We start from the raw sequence: 16,198 nt of genomic DNA, 5'->3' as shown, positions 1-16,198 counted from the left end.
TGACCTCCAGCCTTTCAGGCTCATAGGTTATTTGTAGTTGAGTCCACCACGTAATTAGGCTATAAAAAAAATAGGGTGTTCAAAACCTAAACACTAACCAGACTAACAACTGGAATACCATATATCTGCTTTCCAGAGCACTGTGATCTCATTGTTAATGATACCTGGGACATCATATGTGCAATCTCAGGGTTCTTGGGGTACATGAATTTGGCCAAAGCAATAAGATCATCTTGAGGTTCTTTCTGAGTTGCAGTGGAACCCTGATGACCCCCCAGCCCAGCTATGAGAGTACATGTTCCTTGTTACTAGGATACTTTGATCTGACAGATAGAGTGCCTGTGACTGTTCTGTGTGACATCTCTCTTTCTCCACTTCTCCATTCCCTCTCTCCTCTCCATTTCCAAACCACTCTTATCCTACAACTCTTGTCACTGTCTCCATTCTAGCCACTACTTTTCTGGTTATCCTAACTATCATAATTCCCAGGTTTTTAGATTGATGAGTTTGCTCCCTGCTGACACATAGATCAGCATCTTCATCATCCTATTAGCAGCTAATCTCATTCACAGAGTCTCAGAATCACTTCCTAACTCTATCTGGGCTTGACCTCCCAGCCTTCTAGCCAGTGGCTATAGTAGTAACCCTCGGGGGCAGGGGAGAGGATGGTTTCCAGGAGATTCTTACTTTGTGCAAAACTCCTAGGGTACATACAAGTAATGAAGTGGAAGCCAGCTCACCTGGGGACACATTACAGGTTCTCCCATGTTCTGAACAAAGCTTTTGGGATCATCTGGAAGATCTGAAGCTTATAGTCTGAAGCAAAGCTCAGTTAGCCCCACAAAACATCCCTTCTTTTCCTTGAAGTGCAGTGGTTCCCTGAAGGGAACGTGATGTCTGCTCTGCTGCTGTCTTTACAAGCCGTTGCAAGGTTGAACCAGCAAGTCGCTTCCCACATTTTAGCATACTCCTAGCAGAAAACAGCACCTCTTAGCTCATTCATTTTCAGCTGGGGGGACATCCTGGCACAGGGTCTTCTTTGTTTCTAGTCTGCCGTTGTTTCTGTAGATTTCTCTGGGTTCCTAAATGTATGGTTTATGTAGTTCAACCCTCCCATTCAGTGAGTGTTTGCTAGGGGCCAGCCGGGCCCTGGGCTAGATGCTGAGGAACAGAGAAAAAGGCAACTCAGTCTCCCAGACCTCGGTCTGTATATAATAAACTAGTTCTCTGAGTTGTTGAAGTTATCTTTTCTTAAATAGCTTTCTAGAATGTTTCTTCAGAATAGTATATACTTTCTACATCAAAATTTTTCTCAAGAAAAATGCTAAACTTTGCATATTTTCCTCCTGAAAAAAAATGTGACTCTTTATGTCATTTCTAGTACTACAAAACAGGGTGGAAATGTGGTTCTGAGTAAGAAAATGCTTATGTTTTTGCAGGTCTTATCATCTCTCTGCAGCTTCTCCGTGGAGATATGGAACAGATTAGGAGGGAAAACCCCATGATATTTAATAGGGGATTGGCAATTACAAGAAAATTGGGATTTCCTGATGTCATCATGCCAGGTAGGCTGCACTTCTTGGGACTGGGTTGGGAGAAGGGTTAGAAGGATGGAGTCCATTGCTTCTCTCATCAGCAGATGGTAAACTGTGCTGTGGAGGAGCCATGCAGCCATTAAAAGCCTCTGTATCCCAAGCCAGGTTGCTGACTACAATCTGGAGTCAGTGGCTCCTTGTTGGCATTTTTTCCAGAAGCCTCCACATCATATTCACCAACGTGACATCTGCAACATGACAACCCAGAAGATGGGCTTTGTTGTCTCCTATAGAGACTGGGTGGTAGGAAAGAGGTTAGAGTGGGAGAGAGCCAAAGCATAAGAGACTGTTAAAAACTGAGAACAAACTGAGGGTTGATGGGGGGTGGGAGGGAGGGCAGGGTGGGTGATGGGTATTGAGGAGGGCACCTTTTGGGATGAGCACTGGGTGTTGTATGGAAACCAATTTGACAGTAAATTTCATATATTAAAAAATAAAAAATAAATAAATAAATAAATAAATAAAAATAAAATAAAATAAAATAAAAAAAAAATAAATAAATAAATAAATAAATAAATAAATAAATAACTAGAGACTGGGTGGTAGGAACTGACATGGAACTCTTCTTAGGGGGATGCCTTTTACTTTTTTCTCTTCCATTACATTTCCTAGAAAATTGGCTCACAAGAACTTCCTCTTTAAGGGGAAAAATATACCAAAATATGTGCCTGTAGTATTGATGAATCCAATTCATGTAGGAAAACCAGATGTATTTTAATGTATCAGAAAACAAATGGGGCAAATGGTATAAGTTAGGCACTAGGAATAGTACTACCTAGACAGTTTCTCAGGAATTGGCTCACTGTTCCCATCTAATGCCCAATGGAGAGCTAGTGCAGAAGGTGGAAATGCATCAACCCTCACGTGTGGTTCTAGCAGTTCAATCCCAGGTTCACATTTCCTAGTCAGGCAGATACAGGCAAAGCATCCAAAGTGGATCAAAACAGGCCATCAGAGCCACAAGGGCCTTAGGGTGTGAGGGAAGGACGGGAGTGACTCATATAGAGGGCAGGTGGTCTGATAAGCAGAGAAGATGTGAACAAAGACAGGGGAATCTGAACAGGCAAATAGCTGGTTTTCTGAATGGATTACAGGAGTAATGGACCTACCCTTTCCATTGAGTTTTAATGATCTGGTAAAAGCTTATTTGCTTCTGTTTGAAAGAGCCAGGGCAGGCCAGACTGAACTGATTGTCACCACTCTAAATATCACCTATTTGGACTTCTTCATGGTGTTCTAAATCCGCTTGTTGGAAATATTTGTCAACACAAACCCAAAGCAGAGTATGGTCTGAGCACAGAGAAGGCCCATGTGATAGATTCCAGCTGGCTTACAACTTCCCACACTATGCCTGGACTTGTTTTCTGTTATCTGCTTCCCCCACTCGTAGACACTGTGAATGCAGAACAAGCTGCTGTGAACAGCCCTCATCTCCTGCTCTGCACACAGAAGGATCTTTGTGGGATCCTAGGCCACTCGATCAATTCCATGTTTATCTTTAAATGCTTGGGAGACTTCATGCTTATGAAGGGCCCACATCTGACTGTTGGAGAACGATGTCCTTCACAGTGTCCTGACACTATTCCACAGCCCTGGTTATCAGGACAAGAAGAGCCCAGGCATAGTCCTGGGTTCTTGACAAAATGTCATAGAAGAAAGAATAAATGGTTACCAAAATTGATCTGGTGATTTTTTTTAAGTTAGATATCCAGGCTCATGAGGTGGAGTCATATATTCTAAGAGATATATTTAAAGTCCTTCCTTTCTTTTAAGAACTTAAGATTTGTACATTTGGGCATTTCCTTCCTCTTAGCCTTCACAGTCAGAGAATTAAAACCAAGTGAAGTGAACAGAGACTAAAAAGAAACAAAATTTAGTGAAAAAATTCTTAAGCAAAGTTTGATTTTAAGAATTAGGTTGTCCAACCCTCACCTATGGAAAGAAATCTTTTTGTAGAGCACCCTGCATCTCTTTGCATCATCAACACACAGGTTTGTAAAGGACCTGGGTATGCTAGACATGTCTTGGGAAATCAGCTGCATTAGGCATTGGTGAAGGAAGCTGAGGTTAAGGGAGTTTTCCCTCCCCTAGGCAGCTAAGGGACCATCATAGGATTTGTCTCCACAGGGCTCAGACACTGGGCCATCCTGGGAGGTCCAGGCCAGGCCTGTGAGTATGCTGCTTCCTGGGTTGTCTGCCTTTGAGCACTAAGTGCCAAAACTGAAAGTGAGGATTGGTTCACAGGCAGGAAGCAGTCCTTTGTGCATAATCTGGCTCCCTCTCTACCCTTCTTCCCCGTGAGGAAAGATTTTTTTTTTTGCAGATGGGCACTCCCAGGGTTGTGAGCTAACAACTGACTGATAGACCTCTTAATGCACTCCACGATCTCATCAGAGTGGATTTGCCATTCTCAGGCCTGGTGACAGCGCTGGCCTGCAGGTTCTGCTGGAGCAACAGTAAAAGTGGTATAGGAATGTTTTACATGCAGTTGCCCTGTCTTGGGAAACCATGTAGCCAGAACTCCCTTGGCTTCCTGGCCACCTGTCCACCTGCAGCTGATCCATCTGTCACCTGTAGGAGTGTTGTACCTGGGCTGCAGCAGTCCCTCCATCCTTACAGTGCTGGTGTGACCAAGTTACAAGAAGTTGCAACTTCTTGGCACATGGACATATATATGAGAAATGAACAAGGCAATGAATTATGTAACTGTGAGCATTCTAACACTTAAGTCTGAGAGATTGGAGTAAATGGAAAAATTATAATTACTCATAAACTATGATTCTTATTTTAAAACAGCATTTGATAGAAATTTCCAGGCACTCATTTGGAGAGGTCTTTTTTGTCAGGATGATCCAGATAGGGCTCAAAGCATATTGACAGAGCTTAGAGCTCTGAGTTACAGAGTTCAACCAGGCTCTAGCCACACCAGTATCCAACATACAATTTTGAAAAAGGTCCCTCTGATCATCTCCCATTGCTTTCCAAGGGTGTGTACATACACATCATGTGACTACTGTGAACAGGAGATGTGCTACTCTGTGCCACAGCTGAAGTCCTGACTATACAGCTATCCAGCTCTGCTCATGACCCGTGGTAGCGAGCTAGAGGCAAGAGTGCTATTGCTGGTGGTCCCAGAAAAGACACACTCCAACCAAGGAGATGACATTCTAGACTATAGAAGAACAAATAGATATGGGAATTTAAGCCTAATTTTGAAACTAAGCATTCACAGCTTTTACTGGTTGGTCACCATATTCCTGAGGGCACGTCCTTCTTCTGTCCAAACTCACTTTAGTTCAGTTCAAAAGCTAAAAACTTCTTTCCTAGGTTTTTTTTTTTTTTCAAGATGAGCAGGAAAGACCAGAGTAGGACAGGTGTTCCAGGTGAACAAGTTAGAGTTAACGTTGTTCCAGTGAAGTAACCAAAATAAAACTTTAAAGAGAACTGCTGGCCAAAAGACTATAAACTGAAAGGAACGATTTAAAATTTTTTGCTCAAGAAGAGGCTGTGCCCTCCTGCAGACCATCCCCAAGCTAGAAGAGCTGGGCCACCACCTCCTAAATCCCTCTGGAGTGCTTAGCTTTCCTGGAAAGCCTATTCCCTGGAGTCAGTAGTACAGAGTTCTGTCACATGGCTCTGTGGGAATTACATTTTAACTTGTTTTCTAAGTCTTGAATTTTTTTAATTTTATTTTTTATTTTTTAAAATTTACATCCAAATTAGTTAGCATATAGTGCAACAATGATTTCAGGAGTAGATTCCTTAGTGCCCCTTACCCACTTAGCCCATCTGCCCTCCCACAACCCCTCCAGTAACCCTCAGTTTGTTCTCCATATTTATGAGTCTCTTCTGTTTTGTCCCCCTCCCTGTTGGTATATTTGTTTCCCTTCGCTTATGTTCATCTGTTTTGTCTCTTAAAGTCCTCATATGAGTGAAGTCATATGATTTTTGTCTTTCTCTGACTAATTTCACTTAGCATAATACCCTCCAGTTCCATTCACATAGTTGCAAATGGCAAGATTTCATTCTTTTTGATTGCCGAGTAATACTCCATTGTATACATATACCACTAGCCAGTTTGATCAAAAAGAAAAAGGACCCAAATAAATAAGAATGAAAGAAGAGAGATCACAACCAACACAGCAGAAATAAAAACAATAAGAGAATATTATGAGCAATTATATGCCAATAAAATGGGCAATAGGGAAGAAATGGACAAATTCCTAGAAACAAATACACTGCCAAAACTGAAACAGGAAGAAATAGAAAATTTGAACAGACCCATAACTAGTAAGGAAATCAAATTAATAATCAAAAATGTCCCAAAAAACAAGAGTCCAGGGCCAGATGGCTTTCCAGGGGAATTCTACCAAACATTTAAGGAAGAGTTAACACCTATTCTCTTGAAGCTGTTCCAAAAAATAGAAATGGAAGGAAAACTTCCAAACTCTTTCTATGAAGCCAGCATTACCCTGATTCCAAAACCAGACAGAGACCCCACTAAAAAGGAGAACTATAGACCAATTTCCCTGATGAACATGGATGCAAAAATCCTCAACAAGATATTAGCCAACCAGATACAACAATACACTAAAAAAATTATTCACCACGACCAAGTGGGATTTATACCTGGGATGCAGGGCTGTTTCAATATCCACAAAACAATTAACGTGATCCATCACATCAATAAAAGAAAGGACAAGAACCATATGATCCTCTCAATAGATGCAGAGTTTTTTAAGTGGTCTTCTTTCTTGGTAGAAGAAACCTGCTTTTGAGTTAGTGTGCTCTGGCTCAGGGCCAGGTTTTTCCCAAATCAGTGGTTCTCCAGTGTTAGTATGTATCCGAGTCACCTGCAGGCCTTGCAGACACAGAATGCTGGGCCCACCCCCCATGAATTTCTAATGCAGTAGGATTGGCGTGGGACCCAACAATTTACATTCCTTATAAGCTCTGAGACGATGGTAATATTGCTTGGTTGGGACCCCTTTTGAGAACCATGTCCTAGAGAGGACTCTGCCTTAGGGAGGCTTTGTCCCTCCCTAAGTCAGACCTGGCACAAGTACTGCTCTCTGGGTTTGCTCTGAACTTGCCCGTTAGAAGGCAACTCTGCAGGCATGGCATCCTTCTAGGGGACCCTCTGATTCTTGCCCTTGTGCTCAGAAATACACTCTGTCCTTTGCTTTGACTCTTGATAAAAAGTGCATGCTTCATCACCGACCTGCAAGTGATGTTTTTTTTTTTCTCTTTTCCTGTTTGTCTTAATTGTTCTTGTCTCTCTCTGTGCTGTCCCCTCATTGTCGCCCCTTTCTTTCTGGTGCAGAGATGAAGATAGTTGGGTGTAAGTTCCTGCTTTTGTGTGTCCTGTCTGCTTTTGCCTGCTTTGTTTCCATCTTCATTTGTTTCATGGAATGTTGGAATACTGGGGTGGGGTATCATGTACATTATTAATCCTTCATCAGCCTCACCCTTTGGGGTAACTGACAAAAAAAGAAGATACTAGCCCAATCTAGAAGACTGTGTATTACTTTAGGTGTTCATTAAGATCTGAAGTAACTAAGAACATAGTGGAATGTTTAGAAAACGTTAAGAAGCCCTAGGTGTATAGCTACGGGGAAAGTTTCTATGAGACACATCAGCTACTTCCATTGAAAGGAAAATGAGTAGTGCTTATCCCAGGCTATACAGAATCAGAAAGGTAGAAAGCTTCTCTTTTCAGCTCTGTTGGACACATCTCACACAAAAGACAAAGGCATGACTTTTGAAAGAAAGCTCTCCTCAGGAAGAGTGATGAAAGTATTTACCACAAGTAGTGGTGGTCAGTCTGACTGTCAAATGAGGCTTTGGCAATATCTAAGGGATGATTTAGGAATGATCACATCTGGTCTGACAACAGGTTGGAAGATCATTACATCCTTGACCCAAGAAAGGAATAACCATATATAAATGATGTCAGACCATGCCCATTCTTGTCTTCCTGTTAGAGCAGGGAACATCACTGACCTTGTAACCGTTGAAACCAGTAGAAGTGTGACACTGAAGACGTGGTTTGAAAATAAAATACTCATGAGTATATTTCTCTTATCCCAGTTCCTTTCCCCAGCAGCAGCTGTTGTTAACCATTTTCTTCTTAATTTTTTTTTAACATTTATTTATTTTTGAGACAGAGAGAGACAGAGCATGAACGGGGGAGGGTCAGAGAGAGGGAGACACAGAATTTGAAATAGGCTCCAGGCTCTGAGCTGTCAGCACAGAGCCCGATGTGGGGCTCGAACTCACGGACCGTGAGATCATGACCTGAGCTGAAGTCGGCCGCTTAACCGACTGAGCCACCCAGGCACCCCAACCATTTTCTTCTGTAAACATCCAGAGATAGGCTATGCACAAACCATATTTCATTTTTGTTTTTTTCTTTTTGTGCAAATGGTAGAACACTATGCCCATTGTCCTGAGCTAAGAATTATTGGAATTTATTCCGTGTGAAGCATGTGGGACCACCTCTATTTTCTCATTGTTTTTAATGGGTGCATATGGTTCTACTTTCTGGGTGAATCACAATTTGTATAGCCCTTTATTGTGTGTATTTAGATTATTTCCAGTCTTGTGTTACTACAGTGATTCAAAATAAATATCCTTGTATTTAAAAAAAGAAAGAAGGTAAAGAACCTGTCTTTTCTAGATACTCTCAGAATTCCCATAAGAGTCTTTTTTGGCAGGGGGAGAGGTCTCTTCTTTAAAATAATGGGTACCTGGGTGGCTCAGTCGGTTGGGCGACAGACTTCCGCTCAGGTCATGATCTCCCAGTTCATGAGTCGAGCCCCACATTGGGCTCTGTGCTGACAGCTCAGAGCCTGGAGCCTGCTTCGGATTCTGTATCTCCCTCTCCCTCTGCCCCTCCCTGACTCATGCGCTCTCTCTCTCTCTCTCTCTCTCTCTCTCTCTCTCTCTCTCTGTCTCTCTCTCTCTGTCTCTCAGAAATAAATATTAAAAAAAAAAAAAAAATAAGGGGCACCTGGGTGGCTCAGTTGGGCGTCCGACTTCGGCTAGGGTCATGATCTCACAGTTTGTGGGTTTGAGCCCCACATCAGGCTCTGTGCTGACAGCTTGGAGCCTGGAGCCTGCTTTGGATTCTGTGTCTCCCTCTCCCTCTGCCCCTCCCCCACTCATGCTCTGTCTCTGTCTCTCTCAAAATCATTATAAACAAACATTTAAAAAATAAAATAAGAACTACAACACATTACAACATTGGTCATATGCCTGAAATTGTCTAAGTTGAATGGTTGTTAATGTCTCCATATCCCCATGATGCTGTCGGAGGACTTCACTCCTATTCTGCCAAAAGATAAAATTGGTGCCATCCTGAGCAGGCTGCTATGTCTGCTGAGAGAGAGAAGGTTAGTTCTAGTTTCACATGATCTTAAGGGAAAGAAAGCACTCTCCCTCCTAATCCTATCTAGAAGTAGACAAGGTATAAGTAAATAATAGTGTTAAATACTAGTATCCTTGAACCCAAATCTTCCTAATATGTGGTATGACTCATTTATACAGAAGGAACATGAATGTAATAAAGAGTCTAAACAAGACTGAGTGCCCAAATCTGTATTGGCTGTCCTGGATTATTTCTCTTGGGATGGAATTCTACATAGGCTAGAGCCATGTGGACCCAAAATTCCTGGTAAGGCTGGAGTATCTGGCAGGAGATTCTCTTGCTAACAGATGCTCTGGTGCCCAAGCCAGACCTCAGAGGTTCTGAAACCTCTCCAAAGACTGCTGTCAGAAGAGATGTGCAAACACATTGTGAGCTCTGTTTCTCCAGTGTCATACCAGGGTGCAGGTCTTCAGAGGATCACACCTGGCCACTGAGGTATGCAATTCTCTGTGACTGCTGGATGCAGCTTTGTCACAGTGTTCTTGGCCCCCTAAGATTTCTGGTAGCTGAAGAACACTGTTTCCTTCTAAGACCTCCCACTCCATAAAGACCCCAGAATATTTCAGGCCAATCCCTGACATAAGAAGGTGGCTTCAGGTTCATTACCCTGCTCCTTCCCAGCAGCTGCTTATTTATACTCACAAGAATCTGGATTTTTGATGTGTATTTGCAGTGTAGTAAAGCTGTTCTTGACACATAAACACCCAAGCCAGGTATCAGGAAACTATAGTCCCTGGGCCAAATCCAGCCAGAGGCCTATTTTTGTACCACCTGCCAGCTGAGAATGTTTTTTCACATTTTAAAAGGGTTGTGAAAGCAAAGAACATGTAACAGAGACCTATGTGACCCAAAAAATCTTAAAATATTTACTATCTGGCTTCTTACAGAAAAAGTTGGCCAACCTCTACCTACTCTTAAGTCCCTAGTTCTCTGGCAAGCAGCTATACCAACAGCTGGCTACTCTCTGAGACTGTGAAAAGAACAAAGTTTATTCCGTGGCCCTCCTATAAGAACAATCTCATGCATTCATCTTTCCATTCAAGAAACTCTGTTGCATGTCAGCTGAGCACTAAACAGAGATAAAAAGGCATTGCTGATGCTTTTAGATGCTCTGCCAACCTTAGGAAGCAGAGCACACCTAACAAAGGGAGGCAGAGTTGCCCTCAATAATACCTACTCCCACATCCCGCAGAAAAACCTCCCACTTCCATACCCCTCTCAGCATTCCTCTGTTCTGCTTAAGGGCTGCCTAGTCCCTAACACCCAGAAAAATTTCAGCAGCAGCTTCCCAGCAAACCCCCATGGTCTGGTTCCCTGGCATTAAACCCTGAAGAACATCAGAATTGCCTTGTGATTTTTGGTTTTGTTTAATGTATGTACACAAGCCTCACCCAATACCAACTGGAATCTCAAGAGGTAGACGCTAGAAATCTGTTTTAATAAGTTTCCAGGTGATTAGAATACAGCCACCCACCCAGTGTTCTGTAAACTAACCTCACAAACTACTGCTCAGGCCTTCTCTTTCCCATCCTCATTGTAATGTGCCTGTCCTCATCCCTCTCCTGGTAATATTTCCTTGCAATTGGCGCTAAAGTTTATAGGAGCCTCCTGGAGACAGTGCCTTAACCCAAACACATGATTCCACTGTAGGCTTTGTGAACATGTAACATGTAATAAGGACAGCTGAAGAGCAGGGAATCTCAGGAGCTATCTGTCAGGCAGGCCTGGGTCGTTAGATCCCAGGAGCCTTTCACATTGGCTGCTTCTTAGGTTTTCTCCTAGTTCCAGGAGAATTAGTGGAGAGCTCTATTTAAATGATCCCCAGAGAGCTTTTGACAAGAAGGCCCCAGCAACATTAACTATCACAGTTCTAGAAATTGAGGCCATAAGTTGCAAAACTGCAACCCATAAAGCGGCCTAATACCTATTCTGCTGAGAATAGTCCTGGTGTAGGCAAGTCTGTTCTCCAAATAAAGAGCAGCAAAAGATCTGATGAAATCAAGCTGCTTCAGTCTGTAACTCAGAGGGTATGTTTACTTGTATTGATAAATTGTCTCAGCAAGATATCACTAAAGGCATTCTATTTAAATAGGAAGTTTTAAAAGAATGAAAGCTGTAGGAATATCTAGCTCAGCCCTTCCATTTGAAATTAGCATGTTGATTTAAAATGCTCCAGAGGAGCTGCCCCAGAAACCATGGGCTCACTCTATATAATCAACACAGACCAAATTCGGTCATTATCAATCTCCAAGATAATACCCACTTTTGTATGAGTATTCTGTATCATATATTGATAGGAAAAGCTCACATGTTTCATTTGAAGGACACGTTTATTTATGGTTAACTGTTGTGGAGAGCCACAGAAATTTAAAATGTTTGTACATGCTAGAATATTATTGCTGGTAGCCGGTATCTGCTTTTACAAGTCATGTGGATTACCTTGAGAATACCTTCTAGAGAGTGCTGGTTTAAACCAGAGTAATAGTTAAACAAAGTACCTATTCTGTAGATTAGATGTTAAAATTCTCTAGACTATTCACTTTCTGCCAAATCAGTGTAGAAATTTAATAATTACTTAAATTCCATAGAAGAGCTAATGTGTAAGTAAAAGACTTTTATCAAAAGAAGGTTCTAAGATGTCTGTTTCAATTGTTAAAAATTCAAGGTGTAACCAACTGTGATTTGTCCCATTATAATACCAATTACCTATAGTAAAGTTCCCATTTAATTTTGAATTTTACTTTTAGGAATGATTTTATTCAGCATCTGCCCTTACAATAGCAAAATGATGGATTTGACTTTCCCTGCCGCTTTCCTTTCCTACCTTACCTGCACACCTGAGTGCTATTTTAATGATATGCTTGAAGGGCCCAAGCAGAGATGTCCAAAGGAGGCAGATTAAAGTCCAGACTCCTGAGAATTCAAAGTAGAGGCTTTCCTCAGCCAGGAGGGAAGTCCATGTGAACTGCAAGAATAGACATCCTCTAGGCTGTCCTGCCTATCCAGCAGTTAGTTGCATTTGTATGTGATTTTCAGAACATAATTTCCTTTCCCTTCATGGTAGCCTCAGGGCTGTTGGGGAACAAGATGTTTTTCACGCATTAGAGAAAGTTCCCTGGGCTGTCAGAGAATAATTAATTGCTTCTCGTTGGCTGTTCTTCCTCACTTATGCTGAAGTATTTTGAGAACTTCATTATGCAACTAAATAACCATGGCTGCACTTCTGGTATAGTAAGACCACCTGAATAATAGGTCTGGTCATGAAGACCTCCACAGCTCAAGATATATGCCAGTTTTAGTCTATCACGTTTCATGCATAGGAGATACTAAGACACTTGCATAATCAGAAAGGTAGTCTGTGCAGAAAATGAGCCATCATCATGTATCTGACCAAACCAGAAAGCTTACTTGCTAACCAAAAACAATATCTGTTTATTTCATTGTGATTCCAAGTAATGAACATTTTCAGATTTTTCAGTTTTGCTAAGAACTGAGGTAGAAAGAATGTTTTGAATTGGCTTACTTTGCAAGTTAATCTTTCCATCACCTCTCAGTTGAGTTCTTCAGGCTGTTAGCACATCTTCACTTTGACCTTACATGTTTTCCTATACCATTTTTTTCCCTTTGAAGATTTTTTTTCCCAGGACTTTACATTGTTGTTGTTGTGGTTGTCATCGTGGTTGTTGTTTTGAAAGTCAAAATACCTTCTTTAGAATGTATGAATAAAATTGGTCATGTTACAAACTTAGAAGCTTAGAGCAGCCCAAATGAGCTCTTCTTACACATGAATAGACAATCCCCTTCCCCTAAAAAAAGGCAGATGTGGTCATTTCTTAGGTCATTTCGGCTTGCAGTTTGGGCTTCACCTGCCCAAGTCTCGAGCAGAGATATTGGCAAAGTGGGCAGAAGTCAGAGAGAAGCAAAGAGCATAACAGATTGTTACCCCAGTGCTTTAGCACCTGTGCTTCTGGGAAGTCATCTGCTCCCAGAGCACTTGCAACACAAAGAAGAAAAAAAATGACAGTCCAGTGACCTGGGTCTGGCATTCCAGCAAGGGATGGGATTTGGAGCTAAGCCTCCAGAAGGAAAAAGTAGTGTATCCTCTAGTCAGACTCAGAAGGGTTGCAAGTTGAAAAAGAAAACCTGTAAAGGAAAAAGGAAACCACTTTTTTTTTTGGAGTGATTAGTAGTTAAGTAGTAGACATAATACAATAAATGTTATTCCTGTTGATTCTAAAAATCTTCCCCCTTTGGAAGGTTTAGATTTCAGCTATTCTCCTGGAAGATAGAGAGACTGAGTAGTCACCTGTAATACAAGAGAAGATTCTCTGCCTCAGCTTTTCCCACCCTGGACAAGCTGTGGTGAACACCTTTAGAAATTAGACTTAGAGAGCACCTGACTAACCAACAGAGTGCTGCCGCACTGATATCAGTAGAATGTCCACCGTTATTAACCAAGCTTGCAATGCTCTGAGCACCCACCTCAACACTGGAGGATCCAAATGCTAGCCTGGTCCTCCGTACAAACGGGGCAGTGTGGCTCCTATGGTCTTGAAGACATGACATTTCTCTCCCCATAGGTGATATCCGCAATGACCTGTACCTAACCTTGGAGAAGGGGGATTTCGAGAGAGGGGGAAAGAGTGTACAAAAGAATATTGAAGTGACCATGTATGTGCTTTACGCAGATGGAGAAATACTGAAGGTAAGACTTGCCAGTCAGTTGGGAAAGGAGGCTAATCCTGTAATAATTTTAATGAGTCTATGGACTTTATTCAGAGACCCATTCATCAAGCAGACTGCACTCACATCACCACATATGCATTCTTCTCTGCCTTTTCTTCAAGGAAACCCTGCAGTATGCTTTGATAATGACTTCCAGTGTCACACAGCCTTTCTAGAAATTCTTCCCAGTCTGACCTCAATCCTTCCTGCTCCAATTTAGACCTATTCCCTCTAGTTGTGTCCTACATGTTACTTTTTCTGCCATTCTGTCTAGCATCAAGCTACCTACTTTTGGCAACTGTTATTAGGTCCCACTCTTTTTGTTCCTTAAGCTAATGAAAGCTAAAAAAAAGTTTCTCTTTGGTCAAGAGTAGGACTTAGGCACTCACTTGCTGGTACCAAGTTATGTGACAAGGAACAGCAGACTCAGGCTGTAAAAGATTATTTCCAGCCAATGCCAGTACAAGGATGCAAGTGTATCTTCTGTCACTCTTCATTCAAAGTGAAGACCTGGAGTGCTGTTTTTCCACTGTCAGTATGTCAGATTTCCCTCAGTCATGTCATGGTGAAGTCCCTGGCAAGTAACAAGGCATCATTTGCACAGCACTTGACAGAAGGCAAATCACTCTTTTATAGACCTCACTCCTATATGTTGACAATAGCCTTGTGAGGTAGGCAGAGCAGGAGTGGTCATCCACATTTTACAGAAGTAAATAGGTAAAATTAGTCAAAATCATCCCCCAAAGCTAGAAATAAATGGAGGATATTGTTTAATTGGTGGTAGAAGCACTGATTTTTGTTTCATTTTTAAAAGCCCATCTCGAAGACTAAGGCGTGTCCATTGTTGGCATGGATAATGCCAAGGTCAGCAGAGCTGTCAGCTGCTCAGACCACCCTTGTGCAGATAGGGAGCTGCTCCTGATTGTATTGCCTGCAACTTCCTGTCTTCCAGGAAGATGGGACTACATCTTCATGGCAATATCTGAAAACAGGAGGTCAAATTAAATCTAGTCTGCCTTGTCTATATCCAAAAACAGTCAGCCAAGGGCAACCTAAAATGCCAGTGCAACATTGGGGTAAGGAAGATTAGAAAACAAGCTCTCTCCACTTTATAAATTAATTCATTTTCTAATCAGGTAAAGTGCCATATACAGTTGACTTCTCCTGTGGAGTTCATTGTTTCCTTTCTTAATGAGGATGAAGAACCTATCTTAGTGGTTCACATACACTGTTCAGCTGCCCTCCAGTTTATTGAGCAGCGTGTGTGGTTACTTTTGCCCCACGGAAAAGAAGGAGCATTGTTGACTGCTGATTCCTTATGCCATCTACACAGTTGTTTCCAAAAGTATTGAGTTTAAGTCAAATGAATTTTCTCATCTTGTAGATTTGGCCTGGTGGGAAAATAAGACTTGCGCAAAGGAGAAAGTGTCCTAGTGACAGAGAAATCCAGGGGCTTCCTCCAGCAAGATCACACTTTATTTTGCTTCTCTCTTCCAGGATTGTATAAGCTTGGGTTCAGGAGAGCCAAACAGGAGTTCCTACCACTCCTTTGTCCTCTACCACAGTAATAGTCCTCGCTGGGGAGAAATTATCAAATTGCCCATCCCCATTGACCGCTTCCGGGGCTCCCACCTGCGCTTCGAGTTCAGACATTGTTCCAGTGAGTGAGACTTCTCTCCACATTCCTTGGAAGATATGAATGTTCTATTGTCTCAGAGTTCTTTCCTCAGAAAGAGAATTAAGAGGGTTCTTATTGTTGGGGCAATAAAATGAGTTCTGAATAAATGGGTACTCAGAGATGGGGTGTCAACAGAGGCTGTTCTGTGTACAGTGACTCAAAACCAAAAAAGGTCTGGTACTCATCCTTCTTTGTGTCTGGTCCAGACAGTGGATAATTACCAGTGTTATCCTCCTTTGGATGTCTCCTGTGTACATATTAAACTGTTCCTTAAAGAGCCTCTGATTTATCAAGACTAGCAATCTAGTTTCTATTTGGGTCTAGATAGCCTGTGTACCTTGGGATGTAAGTGGAAATTCAGTCTAATACATTTCTCATCATTCCTGCAGTCAGGTATGTACCTAATTAATTAAAGTAAGGGACAAAGAAGTAAAGAATGTAGGTGATAAGCACAAGGGGAATTTCTGTTAAAACGCAAAGTGAAGGGCAAAAACAACTAACACTTAGCTCTGGTTGCAGCAAAGGACAAAGGGGAAAAGAAACTCTTTGGCTTTGCATTCTCACCCCTGATGCGGGATGATGGCACCACTCTCTCAGATGACATCCATGAGCTCTATGTGTACAAGGTATGGAGCCTGTCTGTCTCTCACCTCAACCTTCACACTCCTGAAGCCACTCTCACACATGGTTCTGAGTTAGGTGGCTTTCAGTGGGCAGGCCAAAGGATCCAGGGTAGTGCGCTGGTGGATGACAGCAGGACAGCTGTGGGCA

The 16,198-nt window shown here is 42.1% G+C and overlaps 1 protein-coding gene across 13 annotated transcripts in view; it reads left to right on the top strand.

The window, feature by feature from the left end:
* Positions 1 to 16,198, top strand: part of DOCK3 (dedicator of cytokinesis 3) — a 595,409-nt gene that overhangs the window by 481,220 nt on the left and 97,991 nt on the right. For 10 of the 13 annotated variants that reach the window (XM_058726773.1, XM_058726766.1, XM_058726765.1 and 7 more), the window contains 5 exons: positions 1,440 to 1,565; positions 6,919 to 6,936; positions 13,605 to 13,729; positions 15,247 to 15,409; positions 15,947 to 16,053. In XM_058726773.1, coding sequence (XP_058582756.1) covers positions 1,440 to 1,565; positions 6,919 to 6,936; positions 13,605 to 13,729; positions 15,247 to 15,409; positions 15,947 to 16,053 — 539 coding nt within the window. The remainder of the gene's footprint in view (positions 1 to 1,439; positions 1,566 to 6,918; positions 6,937 to 13,604; positions 13,730 to 15,246; positions 15,410 to 15,946; positions 16,054 to 16,198) is intronic. The other 3 variants (XM_058726763.1, XM_058726770.1, XM_058726772.1) reach the window with 2 other exon arrangements.

The sequence above is a fragment of the Neofelis nebulosa genome, chromosome 4, assembly GCF_028018385.1.
Source record: "Neofelis nebulosa isolate mNeoNeb1 chromosome 4, mNeoNeb1.pri, whole genome shotgun sequence".
In the NCBI taxonomy this organism is placed as follows: Eukaryota; Metazoa; Chordata; class Mammalia; order Carnivora; family Felidae; genus Neofelis; species Neofelis nebulosa.
Note: the sequence above shows the minus strand (reverse complement) of the source record. Positions and strands in the feature narration are given on the sequence as shown.